Here is a 17505-nt window from a genome sequence, read left to right as displayed (position 1 = left end):
GAGGTTTCAGTACACTCTTTAATAAACCAAGCAGTAGAAAACATATTTTTGTTGAGTGTTAGAAATAAAATGAGAGTACAACATCATAGCTGTCCAGTTAAGAATGGCTATTTAATCCTGTCATGCCAGAATAGAGATTTTCCTAGTTCATCCATTGCCAGCAACAGACAAACCATAAATGTTAGAGCTAAACCTTGTTTGTTGAGGGTACAAACTCTGACATAGTTCGCTCACTGCTTTACCCACAGCAGAAACTGAAATAGGTTGTGAAAAACCTACACAAAAGTTTAATGAACTACAGCTCAAATAAAAGCAGGTGTACACATTTGTGCACGCATAAAAGACATGAACATTCTGCTAGTTGTGAGTGCAGAGCGTATCAGCACTCTTAAGGCTAAATATATCTGTTCACTGGTTATAAATATGCATTCATCAGTACCCTATTCTAATTAGATTTCCTGAACTGCAGTGTTACGCATGCCTGCAATCAGTTTTCATCTGTACCAAACTCATGAAGCCATGTTTACTACTGTATTTGGAGAAAGCATTTTAGAAACGCTTTCTGCAGACCTGAAAATACTAGCAAAGCCATCCATGTTCTTCTACGCCAGCAAAATTGCACTGTGCAGACGGCTCAAGCACCGTGTTTGCTCAGATTATTTAAAAACAAAAGTTACATTTTTATAAACACCATTTTACAATGAATTTGAAATTATATACCTCAAGCTAATACAAAAATACAATTTTAATTAGAAATTGCCTGGATAGAACTAGTAAATACGAAACCAGTTTCATGTTAAAACTTTCATCCAATCACTGCTAAGGATCTTCAGCGTAGCCATATTGTGTTTAACTGTGTCTGGTTTTTTATGCTTGTGTCCATTTTTAGCACTTCTCGAATGGCCATTGTAGCATAAGTTGATGGGGGGAGAGAGAAGTCCATCTTCAAAGCCTTGTATTTGCCTTCTGTCATAAGTAAATTAATGTTTAGGAGAAGAAGAAAAAAACCACGGGTTATCAAACAGGCCTAGAGTTTGCCAAACAGCTGACTTCATCCCCCAAAGGAGCAAAATATCAACCAGTGTTAAGTTTGACATAATAACTTCAGAAGAGCTTGCTTCATTAAGCCAATGGCCCATCTATTCAGCATCCTGATCTCAGATGCTTGTGGAAAACCTGGAAGCAGAACCTGAGCAAGAGAGCGCTCTTCCCTCCTGTGGTTCCCAGCAGCTGGTATTCAGAGACACATTGCCTCCAACCGCTCAGTTTACATTGAAGGAAGGTGAGGACAGGTGACCTCACCTAGGCCCGAAGTCACACCCCCCCCCAAAGCAGGCTCAAAGCTTCTCAAAGCTTTTCAAAATCATTTTCTCAGCAGCTAAGCATCAGAAACATTCCACTTGCTGTAACTAAAAAGATTGCAACAAAGGTAGGGAACACAGTCCATTGTTTCTCAGGCCTTCTGGCCTTGCTAAAGAACCACATTGCAACTTGCTTTCTGTCCGGGAACCATGCCAGAACAAGAGATTGAAACATCTGAACACTCTGAAACCCCTTTCCTGGGAAGGGTGCCAAGAGTCCACAATAGTCCCAAGACAGCTTTCTGTACATGCTCAGGAACCTCAACATGGGGCAGGACTCTGGAAGGAGGAGAAAGGAGGAGGGATCTGGAAGGGGTATATATGTTTGTGCACATCACTGTGAACACTGCACTGCATGCTTTTTGTGAGTTATCACAGTTGCTCCTTCTACCAGTTCATGGATGGTAGAAATAAAAGCCTTTTCTCCGAAACTATTCCTTGAGTGTCTGTTGACTCCCACTTCCCTTTCCCAGGCGCACTATTTTTCCCACCCGAGGGCAAAGCCTCATAAGGCTACAACATCACTCCCAAGATCTTAATGTTAAACATGCACTCAGGTGGGCTGCCACTTCCTTCCTGTGGGATTTCTCAACCTGCTTTACAGATCTGAAGTCACAATGACGGATGCCTTTAAGCCAGGGTTGCTAACCCTTTTCGGGCAAAGGGTCACAATGACTCATGGTAAATCCTCCTAACCATAAGCTGGTTTAAAAGGCCAGAATTATACCCAGCAAATCAAGCCACAAGATGTAGGTTGGGAGAAATACAGATCTGCAGGAATTCGGAATCTGATCTCCTGGGTGGGAATGTACAGAGCGAGGGAGAAATAAAGATAAAATTCTCTATGGCAGCCTGTCTCAACCTTGGGTCCCCAAATGTTGTTGGACTACAAGTCCCATCGTCCCCAACCACTGGTCCTACTATAGCTAGGGATGACGGGACTTGTAATCCAACAACATCTCTAAGGTAGCAGTGAAGGATCAACTCAACAAAACCAGTCTGCTAGCAAGTCCAGATGTCCCTGAAAGAGCTTGCTCCATGTTTTTTTACCTTTTGTCTTTAGACTGGCAACCAGATTTTTGCCAAGAGGCATCTGATATCCTCAAGCAACTATTGAGACCCAAGTATTGAGGGCTCTCTTCAATTTGTCCCTCAAATGGGAGATTTGTTTTGGCAGCAACTTTGTCTCCATCAGCAGTATCTCACATCCCTTCAAAGAGGCCAGCTCATGTTTATCTCTACAGCAAAAGTACCAGTGTTTCTGGTAAGCTGATTTAATTCTGTCTATTAGCTCAATATCTAATTTTGGGGAAGAAACATACTTTTTAAAGCTTTCAGCCCAACATTTTATTTTTTTTTAAACCCATTGTACTAAGCAGTTAGATTCTGTGAGCATCAGTTGGGCCTGATGAACATCTACTGTTCCCAACCCTAATTCTGCGGAAAGCCATCTAATTAGATTTTAATTTGATCCTGACTTGTTTTTAGGAGGTAATTTAATTATTGTTTAATTTTATACCAATGTTATATATTTGATGTTAGCCGCCCTGAGCCCAGTCTCAGCCGGAGAGGGCAGGATACAAATAAAAGTTGTTGTTGTTAAAAAGGGACATGCATGGCTGAATAATCATATATGGCACAATTGAAAAAAATATTACCTGTTGCAAGAACTGCAGGTGGTTTTCCTTCCAGTTTATCTAAGTCCGTATTAAATAATGGAATCTTAGGGTCATCATACACAACTAGCTCCCTTTAAAAAAGAGAGAGAGGTTTAAAATGTGCCCAACAATAAGAATCATTTACCTGTACAGTCATACCTCATGTTATGTTTGCTTCAGGTTGTGCGTTTTCAGGTTGTGTCCCGCGGCGACCCGCAAGTACTGGAAAGGGTTACTTCCGGTTTTCGCTGCATGCGCAGACACGCAAAATGAAGTCGCACGCATGCGCAGAAGCGACAAATCGCGACCCACGCATGCGCAGGTTGCGTTCTTTTCAGGTTGCGAACGGGCCTCCGGAACGGAACCCGTTCGCAACCAGAGGTACCACTGTATTAGAAATTCCTCATTGCATCGTTATTCTAGGAGACTGTTTTATACTTGGTAGAAATGGTTCCCCACACCCGGGCTTGAAGATGGCAACCTGTTTTCCGTGCAAAGCCTGTTGCAATACTTTCCACGCCTACTCGGTTCCTTCTGAAACCAATGGGATTTATTCAAGTAGTTCGGCAGAGTCTTGCGCCTGAATCTTGGGATTTCTTTCTAACGAAGGTTAAACGCTAAAGGTTACCTTTGTTGCATACATATGGGGCTCCCCTTTAAACATGGAACTTTAATCTCCTTTTTAACGAGCAGCAGCAGCAGTATAGACTTGTGGCTTCATGCTGTTCTTCGAGATAAGCAGTGGAGCACAACCATCATCAAGCACACATCAGTAAGCACATGGTTCAGAACGTCAAAAAGACCAGCTGAATCAGTCCGAAGACCAATCTAGTCCAATATTCCATGCTCATTGGGGTGTCCAAAAGCAGGACATGAACGCAGCAGCCCTCTCCCATTTGAGATCAATCAACTGGTACACTCTGGAAGCAATAAAGTCATCATTTCTAGTAGCTTATCATCCGTCTCCTCCTCTGGCTACTAATCTGTGTGCTATTTACTTACCAGCTCACATCCTGAGGTCGGATGATGATCTTTCTGTAGGCTCCAGATAAGGAATAGTCTCGAATTTTGTGCTTCATGTTACTGATGTCGAGATTGTCAGCGGCTAATATTTCCTCGTAGGCTTTCCCAACTGCCGTAAAAGGACATATAAATGAATGGCATCATGGAATTCAGGGCAAATGCGTTGTAAGTTTCCCTTTTTGCATCTGATATAATTCTGACCTGTAATGCTGAAACGGGGCCCAAAAGCATAGTCTTTGTTCTTTAAAGCTCTATTTAATAAGGAATTATTTGTAGGAAATCCCTGGTCCTGGGATATAAAAACCTACTTTCAAGCCATTTTGGTAAGGAGGCAATCATCTTAAATAGAACTAGGGTGGCAGCAAAGCTCATGATCATATAAACCCCTATTAGTTAGATGTGCCTCCACTCCTATTAAAAATATCTATTAACATGCTTCCAGTCACACAATGTGTACCAGCTGGGGATAGAGGAATGAAGTAATGGCTGCACGTGCCATAAATCTGGATGCTGCTAGACTATTTGTCTCCAACAAACTGTTTCTTTTTCCTTTCTTCCCCCTTTAGCATACAAGTTGATGAATGTTTCTTAAAAAAAAACTTTTATATTTCTCCTGCTAGCTGCACTTTGTTAATGCCTGATCCTGCTAGTTTGGAGAACACTAGTCAATGACTGAATGATCTTCCCTTAAAATATGGTTACAACCAAATTACCGTTGATCCAAATACAGAAAATACTCCTAATTCTCCATTAATATACATAAATCCATAAATATAATATATTTATACATCATATGTTAGTCACATTAGTAAATCCATTGAAATCAATGAAGCCAGCTGATTTCGGTCTACCTATTTAATCTGTGCTTATTGAAATCAGATACAAAACCCATTTAGTTACTTTTGTACAGACACACGTACACACTCATCCCCAGCACTTATCTGCCAGCATAGCAAGCCTGATTATGCACGTATCATCTACTTTTGACTTTAAATAGAATTCTTACTTTTGTGCTTTGGATAGATAACATCAAAACCAGGCAACGGCATCACAACATCATGGATGGTGTAACTGTCAACATCTGATTCTTCAATATAAACAGCTGTACCTAAAAGCAAGAGGATGTTTCAAGTAATTTCCAGGTCATCTCAACCAGATTTCCTGCTGAGAAATCTTTTTCTAGATAGTGTATCTTTATGAGCTCATTAACAAGGAACAAAGCAAAGAGGACATACAGTTTCAAACAGGATTAGGCAGCCTGGGTAGCACAAAATTGTACACAATGGAAGGGACCAGACTGTCACTGGTAGGTACACTGACAAATTACTGGCAATTCTAAATCCTAGTGTTGCTGAGTCGGATCACCAGGTCCTCCGGTTCCGAAATCTGTGCCTCTGAAGACCACCCCCACCAAACCTTTTTCTTCTCCTACTTCGGCAGTGATGGCAGTATCTCATTGAAGCCTTTCCTGCAAAGCCCTCTTCCCTGTCAACACAGGGGACTTCCAAACAGCCATGTTCTAGAGCTCAGGTAACCTGAGAAATGTAGTACCCCACAGGATACCAGAATCCAACTGGGAGCAACTACTGGGAGCTTGCTGCTTTCTCCAGAGTGGGAAGGGAGATGGGCTCAAAGGTCTTTCAGATCCAATCACACTCCTAATGATATAACCAAGAGCATAATCCAGAATTGGGCATTTTAAAAAAAATCTTGTTCCAATTAACATTTTAAAAGTCTGCCAAGCCTAATTCTAAATAAACAAGAGGGTGTATGTGCTCATCTCTAGTTTTAAGGAACAAGATACTAGGAAAATATTCCAAAATGTATTATTGACTATGTGCCACCACATACACACACGCCCTGACATCAAGCAACGTTGACATTTTACCTCCTTTTAGTACAAGATCTCCTGGCACAGCAACAAGCCCATATTCTTCTATTCTGCAGCTCACCATATTATTCCATACATAACTCTGATAGCTATGAATATACATCAAACGATTATTTCTTGGGATCTGCAGACCAGGAAAAAGTGTTAATCAACATGATGCTAATTTTGTAAGGCGCATGCCTGGGATAAGATAAGGTAACGGTAAAGGACCCCTGGACGGTTAAGTCCAGTCAAAGGCGACTATGGGGTTGCGGCACACATCTCGCTTTCAGGCTAAGGCAGCCAGTGTTTGTCCACAGACAGCTTTCTGGGCCATGTGGCCAGCATGACTAAACCGCTTCTGGCGCAACAGAACACCCTGACGGAAATCAGAGCGCATGGAAACGCCGTTTACCTTCCCGCCACAGCTGTACCTATTAATCTACTTGCACTGGTGTGCTTTCAGACTGCTAGGTAGGCAGGAGCTGGGACAAAACAACAGGAGCTCACCCCATTGCGCGGGTTCGAACCGTTGACCTTCTGTTTGGCAAGCCCAAGAGGCTCAGTGGTTTAGACCACAGCACCACCCAATGGACTCAATTCTGAGCAGACATATGTGAGGATGGCACTGTTAATGGTTTAATTACACGCCAGAAAGTACTAGGGGGCCCCTGGCTCAATTTACATCTTTAAAAAACAACTCGTTTTGGCCTGGCAAGTCAGAACTAATAAACCCTAATGAAAAATATGAAAGGAAGAAGGGAGTGGGAAATACTTCTCCAGTAGGCCATTTACCATTCACCATAAATTTGACTTCACCCCCAAGTTGTTTTCAGACATGCTCAGAGACGGTCTACAAAAACAAGCAAACACTTCAACTTACTATGCCAAATGCAGAGACTATATTCTTCAGTCCGTATTTTGAAAGTCCCCGGAGCAGCTGTCCTTCCACACACCGTTTCACAGGCAGTTTTTTGAGGGCCGCATCTGGGTCTTTCGTTTTTGCCCACTCTTCTCGGCATTTTACCAAGTATCCCTTTTCAGCTGCAACAACCGTTTGAATAAATGAGAAGCACTTTAATTTCAAACCATGTGAGCGGGTTTCCTTTTTATTTTTAAAGGGAGTTTGGCTCAAAAACAGGCCCGCACAGAACCTAAGTCAATGGTATCTATAACACAAAATCCTTCTCAGCCAGTTTCAAAACTATCCTGCATTTTCAGTTAACTACCTGGAACAGATGGCAACATGCTTTATATTGCACACCTTATTCAACTTCCTTGAGGTTAGCCCCATCAAAGTCACTCTGAATTTCAGCAAATACCTATCCGCTGGGTGCATTTGCAAAGTACACTGTCTGACATCTAGACCCACAAACCAGCATGCTTGCCCTTAAAATCCATTTTCCCCAGAGCTTCATGTTAACTGTTAACTACTATGGGATGCAAAGATTTGGAACCACAGCTGTCCCTACATATCAAGTGGGCCACCTATATTTCAATCTTCAATTTGTGCTATTAGCTGGGGTTTTAACTATTTCCTACCCTGTAACCCACATATCCTTTTGTTTCCCCATTTTAAAGCGTCAGGATATGGCATTTCTGAATTTAAATATTAAGTTCCATCCTACAGCATCAGCTTACGATACTTAGCATTATAGAATACAGTGGTGCCCCGCAAGACGAAATGAATTCGTTCTGCGAGTGTCTTCGTCTTGCAGGGTTTTTCGTCTTGCAGAGCACCGCTATTAAAGGCTTAGCGGATAAGCGGTAATTGACAGATAAGCGGCTATTAACGGCTTAGCGAATTAGCGGATAAGCAGCAATTTGCAGATAAGCGGCTTAGCGGCTTTCAGAAAAAGCAAAGAAATTGCAAGAACCCGAAAAATTTTTCGTCTTGCAAGACAACCCCATAGAAAAATTCGTCTTGCGAAGCGGCAAAAAAATCGGAAAGCCCTTTCGTCTTGCGCGTTTTTCGTTTAGCGAGGCATTCGTCTAGCGGGGTACTACTGTAAGGGCACAATTTGAAATGAATTAGGATCTATATGTTGGAGTTGGACACTGGCTCATTTGACAGCAACGAGAAAATGTGCCATTACCATTATTGGTCCAGTCCTGTGGAATGCTCTGCAAACAGAGATTCAGCCGTTTCTTTTAAACTTTAAGCAGCTGTTGGAAACTGTTCTATGCTGCTAAGCTTTTGATGGCAACGAAGAAAATATCCTTCTCAGTAGATTTCTGATTTTAAATTTTTATATGGATTTAATTGTATGGTTTTATGTATGACTGCGGTGAACCACTCTATTACTATTATTTTAAAGGAAGCCAGTGGTACCTCTGGTTACGAACTTAATTCGTTCCGGAGGTCCATTCTTAACCTGAAACCATTCTTAACCTGAGGTACCACTTTAGCTAATGGGGCCTCCTGTTGCCGCCGCACGATTTCTGTTCTCATCCTGAGGTAAAGTTCTTAACCCAAGGTACTACTTCCAGGTTAGCGGAGTCTGTAACCCAAAGTGTTTGTAACCCGAGGTGTTTGTAACCCGAGGTACCACTGTAGCTGTTTACTGATATTTTTATTAATATAATCACTTGCTTTCAAAACATAAACAGGCAAACTATATAGCAGTGCTCCTTTCAGTATGTAAAACCACTGTTGAATGAAATGGAGTCCAAAATGGCAAAAAACAATTACTTGCCTCCAGGACGTGGTTTTAGGATTAAATCGATGACTTCATTCCAGTTATTCTGTAGTATAGCTCTAAAAATATAGAAGAACATCTGGTTAATATTGCATGCCAGCAAGGGAGGAAAATCCTATGAGTCTGCCAAGGCAAAATACAGAATCACTTGAACCAGCAAACAAGGTTGGGCTGCAATCTTAGTTCTACTAAAGGTTTCAAAGGAAAGACATGCCATTCGGATAAAATGAAAACTTTTTACAGTGTACATTCAGCAGCCAAAATTTTAAACATAGTATTCCTTATGCAATCCTTCCCACAATCATATGGACTAGGAGATTTATGATTTCATTTTATTTTTTATTACTGACAGGGGGCTAAAGCTGAGAAATAGCAGCCCAGGCCAATTAGCAAGGTGACAGGTGATCTGGGGTTTGAATCCGTATCTGTCAGGCCCAAAATTCCTACTCACTGGGTTCCCAGCTGCTTTAAAGTGCCACATATATGCCAAATAAAAAGGAACTCACCTTCCAACTTGATATGTAGGGACAGCTGTGGTTCCAAATCTTTGCATCCCATAGTAGTTAACAAACCCAATTTCCCTGAGAGACTGCATGGCATGCTGAACTTGATCATCTGTCCCGGTTATATTTCTGATAAAAGAAAAAACTATTTTAGGAGAAAAGTACACAGGCACACACCGTGCGTTAGAACGTAAAGATAAAAGTCACGATGAATTGGCACGTGTACAGCAGAATCCTATGCACAGGTATATTCAGAGGTCAATCCCACTCTGTTCAGTTCTTGCTTCTCCATTGAGTGTTTAGGTTTATAGCCCTGAGTAATAATAATAATAAAAATTTATTTATACCCTGCCCTTCCCAGTTCAGAAATCCGGGCTTAGGGTGACTAACAACAAATTTAAAACACTTAATTGATGCTACCAAAAAATAGCATAAAATACGGTATAAAACATGAATAACAATAAAATAAAAAATCAATTTAGGGGGGAAATCCATCCACTAAACACTGGATAAATAAACATCTATCCATCCATCCATTAAACCGGACCAGGGAAGAAAAATCAAGTTTATCTGCAAAAATAGCTTTTCTGACTAGATCAGTTCTCAGACCCTTGCCTACTTCAGATGTTTCACAAGGTATTTGTCCTTCCAGTCAAAAGAGATTGAAATTTGCATTAAAAAACACCACTAAGGAATCTGCCAGAATGAGTGAGTTAGGATCCAGCAGATCTCTGACTCAGCTGGCTGAACCCTGGGTTAGCCAGGGCTATAGTGGCGCAAGTCCTCAACCCCAGCTCAGAGAGAGATACACAGGCTTAAGCTCTACATTCTGGGTCTGGTGTAAGCCCCAAAAAGGGGCATTGCAGCGCATAGCTGGACAGGGTGGGGGGTCCTTTGCTGGATCCTAACTCTATTCAGCAGAGTCACGTGACACAGCAACCCAGCAGAACAGGTGGTGCAAGCCAAACACTACTGCAAAGGCTTGCTTTTCCTCTGCCAGCAGTACCCTCGCTCTTGAATGGGTTTTGGATCTGACGTACTTTACACGAACTAATATCAGTGTACTGGAAGAAGCAAAGATCACCAGTGTTGAAGCAATGATTCTTCAACATCAACTTCGTTGGACTGGTCATGTTGTGTGGATGCTGATGATTGTCTTCCAAAGCAACTACTCTATTCCGAACTTAAAAATGGAAAGCCTAATGCTGGTGGTCAACAAAAGACTCTCTCAAGGCAAATCTAAAAAAATGTAGTATAAACACCGACAACTGGGAAACACTGGCCTACGAGTGCTCCAGTTGGAGAACAGCCTTTACCAAAGGTGTCATGGGCTTTGAAGACACTCGAACTCAGGACGCAAGGGAGAAACGTGCTAGGAGGAAGGCACACTTGGAGAATCCACACCGTGATCAACTCCCGCCTGGGAACCAATGTCCCCACTGTGGAAGGACGTGTGGATCCAGAATTGGCCTCTACAGTCACTTACGGACTCATTGTTAAAACCGTGTTTATGGAAGACAATCTTATTCGGCTACGAGGGATCGCCAAAGAAGAAGACTTTATACCAGCTTAACCTGGTGTCATTGTTATGACTGCTCCCCAAATTGCTTAAGATTGTCAAGCAGCCAAACCCTGGGCAAAGTTCCAGATTCCAGAACTGCAGAGAAATCGTGCACAGGCATGCAAACGCCGCCCTTGCAGCTGTTCAGGCAGAGCTGCCTCCAGAAGAAAAAGGCATGATAAAGAAAAATCAGGCTGTGCAAAAAAGATTTTTTTTAAAAAAATTATTAAAAAGAAAACATTGTGTTCAGGGTAAATTAGACACACTTAAGTCCCATTAGAAACCATTTAGGTCCCACTGAAATATATCGCTTAGATCAACTCTGCTGTTCCCACTCATGTAACATACTTCAGCTTTTGCAATGAAATTTCACCTTCCTTTCCTCTGTAGCCCCCTGAATACCCTCCAGGGGGTGGGGAACTCTCTGGATAAGATTTGGGGGGCACACAGGCAAAGGATAGATAGATAGATGATAGATAGATAAACTTTATTTGCATTACCCAACGGCCGTAGCAACATAAAACAAGCAATATATACAGTGGTACCCCGCTAGACGAATGCCCCGCTAAATGAAAAACGCGCAAGACGAAAGGGCTTTCCGATTTTTTTTCCGCTTCGCAAGACGAATTTTTCTATGGGGTTGTCTCGCAAGACAAAAAATTTTTTGGGTTCTTGCGATTTTTTTGCCTTTTCTGAAAGCCGCTAAGCCGCTTATCTGCAAATTGCCGCTTATCCGCTTATCGCCGCTTATCTGTCAATTACCGCTTATCCGCTAAGCCTTTAATAGCGGTGCTCCACAAGACGAAAAACCCTGCAAGACGAAGACACTCGCAGAACGGATTAATTTCGTCTTGCGGGGCACCACTGTACAATTAAAAAACAACAACAATGGATAAAAAGGACCATCAAATGACCAAGACCAAATAGTGGCCCTTAATCTCATTGCACCCTCGATAAACCTAGCAACCTTTGCTGTTGTCTGATCATTCTGATCTGATAACAGGAAGAACAGTGTGGCCTCAGATGGGCGGCCTGGGATGTTAAGTAGGAGTGGGGTGATGATCTCATTCCTCAGGTCTTTATAAAGGGGGCAGGACAGGAGAGTATGAGCCACTGTTTCCAGATTGCCATCTCCACAGGGGCAGAGTCGCTTCGCAGTTGGAATCCTTCGGTATCTGCCCTCAAGTACGGCAGAGGGCATCAGGCAAAGGAGAGAAAGGGGACGTTATGCTGTGCAAGTGGATCCCTGCTCATGCAGCACTGAACAGAACCCAGTGGGTCCAATGCAACAAATTTAATCTGGATCTAACCTGCCATGTTCAAAACTGGGATATTCCTAACATTGATGCTACCAGACCAATCACCTCCCTTTGTTTTATCTTGGCTATAACCCTGGGTAAGAAAGACAAAGCTGGACACATTTTTGTTGACGATAGCGAGGTCCAGACGTCTTTTATACAGCCCCCACTCTTACATTAAATAAAATACAGAACACCAAGCCAACTGTGATTATCGTATCTTTCACAGAACACAGTGGGATTTAACATAAAGCACTAAACTGTAACAAAGCAGCCTTGCAAAACAGAACTTTTACCTGAGAACCACTGTGAAATGATTTCCTTGCAATTCTCCCAGCTTTAGCGGGTGGTTCTTGTAACTGAAGTTTCCAAGCTTGAAATTCATCAAGCAATTATTTAAGTGAGCCAGCCTTTGTGCAGTGATTCTAAACATGGAGATAGAGAGGGAAAGATTTCACAAAAACGGGGTCTCCACACAGGATAATTGATTTTGGAGTTACTGTACAGTGACTGAAGCACAGGTACAAACTGTATTTTTGAAACCTATTTCTGAAACCGTGATTCCAACATTCATGCCCCTAGTTTAAAACTGAGGGTTTTCAAATCTAACTGCAGCCACTTACTCTGCAGAATTGGGGTGTGACTGATTCAAATGCCTTGGGTACGTACTGAATGCGACAACACTTTTATAAAATCAATTATTTCCATCTTGCACACAGATAAAATTATTTTTATTTTGTGATTTTATTTTGTGAATCGCCTTGAGATCTATGGGTATAGGGCAGTATACAAATTATTATTATTATTATTCAAATATTTCTGTCAGCAAGCCAGGTAACATTTAAACACCGCCCTGCTTCTACTTACCTGAGAACAGCGATCTCTTGAACTGTAATAGCCCTTTTGTCTTTCGTCCCCATATATGAAAATATGTTTGGCTTAACTCTATAAAAAATGAGAAAGAAAAATGTTCAGCACTAGCAAAACAGGCAGGGGAAAGAAGTGTAGAAGTTATTACCTTTGCTTGCCAACAGTGTATCATTTAAATAAACTTGAGGGCCAGGTTCCCGCTAGGGTGACTGAAAAGGGAATTGGGGTTGCTTGTGCGTAAAGGGTGCTGCAGCTCTAGGCAGCGTTGCTTGGATAAACCTTTCCCTGGCTGGACAGCCCTTTCTCCATGGCTGTGTCAGTCACTGGCAGAATCCGTCAGTGGGCATTTTCTGAACTTCTTCCAACATAAAAATTCCTTCACTCCAAGTGTCCGCCTAGCCTCTCTGCGCGGAAGTCTCCTGCGCAGAGTGGGCGTGCCCAACGGAGGTCCTGGGCTCTCCCCGCTGCTCTCTGTGGAAGAGTCTCGGAGCCCTCCCTCCGCGGTCCCCTCTTGCTTCCTGGTGTCCCTCCTATTTCCTTCCTCCAAGGAAGCTTGCTCTCTCTCCCTGCTGGTCCCTTCTCCTGCATCGTCAGGGAGCCTTACCTCCACCCTAGGCTCCGATGGCAGTTCCCTGACAGCGACCTTGAAAGGGGCTGCATGTCAGTGGGTGGACAAAGTTGGTGGCATAACAGATGTGACTCTTACCTCTGGACAGTTGGCTACCTTCCAGCCCTGCAAAAATGTCAGGTTTCTACAAACACACACTCCTTTCCATTCAGGCCAGTGAGAAGCACTGTTACAATTAAAGGACATATTCCACCCTGTAACAGGACTTGAGCAAGGGCATAGCACGACCCACGGAGGCCTGTTCTCAGAAGAGAGGGTGGCCTGGGGAGGGGGCAGGGCTTGCATGAGTCTTGAGGGTCAGAGAAGCCTAGGGGACCACGTCTGGCCTCCTCGTCTGAGGTTCCCCATTGCTGTTTTGATCCATAATCATTCACAGGAGAGAAAACCGAGAGACATAAGAACAATCTGATCCAGTTAAGAGTCATTTCCCCCCAAAAAAACTCTCCCAAATAAAAACCATCCATAAGGATTTCTGTTTGCCACCACTTGAATAACTTGCGAGCCGATGCCAAGCGCAAACTTTTTATTTATTTCTACCCTGCACTTATGCCGAGGCTGCTTCTCTTGAAGTTCAGTACAAAGCAGAACAAAAATTCAGGGAAAGGACTTCCGACAGTCTAGGCGAAAAACACATGTCTCTGTCTCACCACGGTTAACCTCAATTAGGAGCCAGAGCACATAATTCAAAGCCATTAACCTTTTGCTTCTATTATGTGTCACCACAGCTATAGTCTTAGAAGTTGTCAGCTTGACAGGACAAAAGCAATGTGCACTGTGCCCAGGCTGATGTAAAGACTGAATTTGGAAAGAAGTATTTGAACACACACAAGACTGGACACTCAGGTCCAGCGCCAAGGGCCTTCTGGCAGTTCCCTCACAGTGAGAAGTGAGGTTACAGGGAACCAGGCAGAGGGCCTTCTCGGTGGTGGCACCCACCCTGTGGAACGCCCTCCCATTAAACGTCAAGGAAATAAACAACTATCTGACTTTTAGATGACATCTGAAGGCAGCTCTGTTTTAAATGTTTGACGTTTTATTGTGTTTTTAATATTCTGTTGGGAGCCGCCCAGAGTGGCTGGGAAAACCTGGGCAGGGTATAATAATAAAATTATGGTTATCACAATGCATAGGATTTAAACTGAATGGGAGAATTTATCCCTGAGGGTTCGAAACACTATTTTTAATAACATATAGTTCCCATGGATGCATGTTTCTCTCTATCTCTCTCCCTCCCGTTTTTGTAATGGAGTCTCAGGATTCCACAATGGTCAAAAATTACAAATTGTTACACGTGGGCTACACATTATTTCCAAAACTGGCCACTAAAAAGCAGCCGCTTTACCTTCAACATGCTGCAATGTTGCTCAAACCAACCGTCTCAAAGGATGGCATTTCTACCACAGCAAGTTTTGCAGATTTACTGTCCCCTCTTGTCAAAAGGTTGACCCACCTTAAAAATCTCGACAGCACGTTGATGGCATCCATGGTGTCCTTGTTCTCTTTGTACAAGACAAAGTGGCAGTAACTTCCCCTAGATTTGGGCCAAGAATGTTTTCTTGGATCTTTAAAGACAAAATGTTAAAACATACAAAGTATTAAAGTATGGCCATTTTCATTGTTTTCCATTTAGGGTGTTTTGTTGGTGTGGGGTTTTTTTTTTGGTAATTCAGACAAAAAAAAAGTCTTGTGTAAATCTCTCCCCCCCGCCCGCCGCAAATCATTTGTACACTTGCTGGCGCTTTATCCATTCTTTGTGGGGGTGGAATATATCAGGCTTACATCTTCCTTCAACAATGCTAAATTCCTCTTGGCAACTTTTTAAGGAGTCCATCAGAACACCGCAAAGAGCTACTACTATGCAATGTAATTCATCCCACAAAACAGTACTGGGCAAAACAAAGTGTCGCCACCTAAAAAGATTGTTTGTTGTAACTTGCCCACATGCAGAGATGTCAGGCGTCCCACCAACAAGAAAAATGTTATATTGGATAGTCTTAGGGCAAAGTCACACATTATTAATGGAAACGATTACATTTCTTGCCAAATATTTCATTCATTGCAAATGTGAAGCTTAGGCTTCACATTACTGGGACTGAAAACAAGGAAGCTCAAATCACATTTTCCTTATGAAGACTCTTGGGTGGTTTTCAAAAGCGCACTTCGCTGATTCACATGTAATACCAAACCATGGTTTAGTGTTGCATTACCAAGCCTAAGGCTAGTACGCTCCTCCTCATACTCCATTTTTGACAAACCTAATTAAACAACGTTGTGTAAGCAGAGGACTTGTTCCTAAAGTGCTAAACCATGGTTTGGTAGTACATGTGAACAAACTCAATGGTCTTCTTCCCATGTCACAGTAAACCAACCTATGGTCTACCTCAGGGGTCTGCAACCTTTAAGACAAAAAGAGCCACTTGGACCCGTTTCCGAAGGAAAAAAAACTGGGAGCCGCAAAACTCGTCATTATAAAAATAACTTTTTTGTCACTTTTTTATTATTTCTTTGTTTGACCCCTCAGAATTACTCCTCCTCGTAGAAATAAACGTTAAATTAATAAGTTACCTTTTTGTGTGTGTGTGTTCTTCACTCCCCTTCAAAACAGTGACCAGCGTACATGTCCCTTACAATGTAGAGGGCGGGCGGGAAGGTGACGACGGGACGGTGCGTGACTAACGCACGCACCGCCCCCATGCGACGTCACAGCCAGTACAGCGCCCGCCACAGTGGGGAGTGTCGGGGCGCACAATGCGCCTCCTCCCCTCGCTAGTATCCGCCCCGGAGCCGCAGCAAAGGTGTAAAAGAGCCACATGTGGCTCCGGAGCCGTGGGTTGCAGACCCCTGGTCCACCTGGATTGTGAAGGCTCCCATGGAGGAGTTTGCAACCACTTCACTCCTCCCTGGCCTTTTTTACTCTGAGCTGCACTCAGTTAAGTCGAGGTTAGGCTTAGCATGTCATCCAAACCTGGGACTGTGGTTAAGCACTCTCCTATCTGTAGCCGAGAACAAACTTTGTTCCCACTGCAATCAATTATGGTACATCACTGCATTCAAACAGGCTCTGGGAAGACATAATGCCTAAGAATTGCTTGCTCTCCTTAACTATGGTTAGATATGGTGAACATTTATACCATGGTTCAAAATTGGGCAGAAACTATGGTCAGAAAGTGCAAACCATGGTTCACATTAACCACAGTTAAGTGTTATGATGCAAATGTATCCTCAGGGGTTTGAACTTTTTTCTTTTTCTTTTAACACTTAATTCTCTTGTCTTCTGTTGTTTCAAGTGCAAGGAAAGGCATTATATAGAGAGAGAACAATATTAATGGGTTATAATTTTCTGAATGATTAACTGCTATGGTCTGCAACCAAACAGAGGGACAGTACTTACAAACGCCTCAGGTTACAAACGCTTCAGGTTACAAACTCCGCTAACCTGGAAGAGTTACCTCAAGCTGAGAACTTTGCCCAAGGATGAGAACAGAAATCGTGTGCCGGCGGCGCAGCGGCAGCAAGAGGCCCCATTAGCGAAAGCACGCCTCTAGTTAAGAACAGTTTCAGGTTAAGAACGGACCTCTGGAACGAATTAAGTTCGTAACTAGAGGTACCACTGTACTTGGGATTATTTCCAAATTACTTTGGTTAAACTATTTTATTTATCCTTTATTTCATAAAAATTAAAAACCGGGAAAAACCCTCAAGGCAGTTTACAAAAAAAGCGATGTAGAATGTAAGAATTCTGAGCATATTGAAAACCTAACTCTCAAAGAGGCTATCTATATTAATATTATGACAGGTAGGGATCATATTTGTTGAGGACAAAATTATTTTTATTGATTTATTTATGGCTTCTGTATGCTGTAGCGTAACTACGCTTCTCTGGGTGGCTCACAGAAAATGAGGGGCAGATGAGGCTTGCCCATCTGGTCCTTAACCTCCACTGCCTTGTGGGAAAAGAAAAGGCTTAAGGAGCGAACCCTACACAAACCCAGAGTGGAGTCCCTAAGACGTTTGGGTGGTGCCTTATACATCTC

General features: G+C 42.7%; 1 protein-coding gene across 1 annotated transcript in view; it reads right to left on the bottom strand.

Moving 5' to 3' along the window:
- The window catches only part of PUS7 (pseudouridine synthase 7), a 28902-nt gene continuing 11397 nt past the window's right edge, over nt 1-17505 (bottom strand). Inside the window, exons 7-17 of the mRNA XM_053405261.1 lie at nt 14922-15033; nt 12841-12918; nt 12270-12398; nt 9118-9243; nt 8609-8670; nt 6796-6956; nt 5931-6057; nt 5049-5150; nt 4022-4151; nt 3020-3111; nt 1-966 (exon numbers count right to left, since the gene is read on the bottom strand). Of these exons, the coding sequence (XP_053261236.1) occupies nt 830-966; nt 3020-3111; nt 4022-4151; nt 5049-5150; nt 5931-6057; nt 6796-6956; nt 8609-8670; nt 9118-9243; nt 12270-12398; nt 12841-12918; nt 14922-15033 (1256 nt within the window). The 3' untranslated portion in view covers nt 1-829. The remainder of the gene's footprint in view (nt 967-3019; nt 3112-4021; nt 4152-5048; nt 5151-5930; nt 6058-6795; nt 6957-8608; nt 8671-9117; nt 9244-12269; nt 12399-12840; nt 12919-14921; nt 15034-17505) is intronic.

This window comes from Podarcis raffonei, chromosome 10 (genome assembly GCF_027172205.1).
Source record: "Podarcis raffonei isolate rPodRaf1 chromosome 10, rPodRaf1.pri, whole genome shotgun sequence".
Classification (NCBI taxonomy): domain Eukaryota; kingdom Metazoa; phylum Chordata; class Lepidosauria; order Squamata; family Lacertidae; genus Podarcis; species Podarcis raffonei.
Note: the sequence above shows the minus strand (reverse complement) of the source record. Positions and strands in the feature narration are given on the sequence as shown.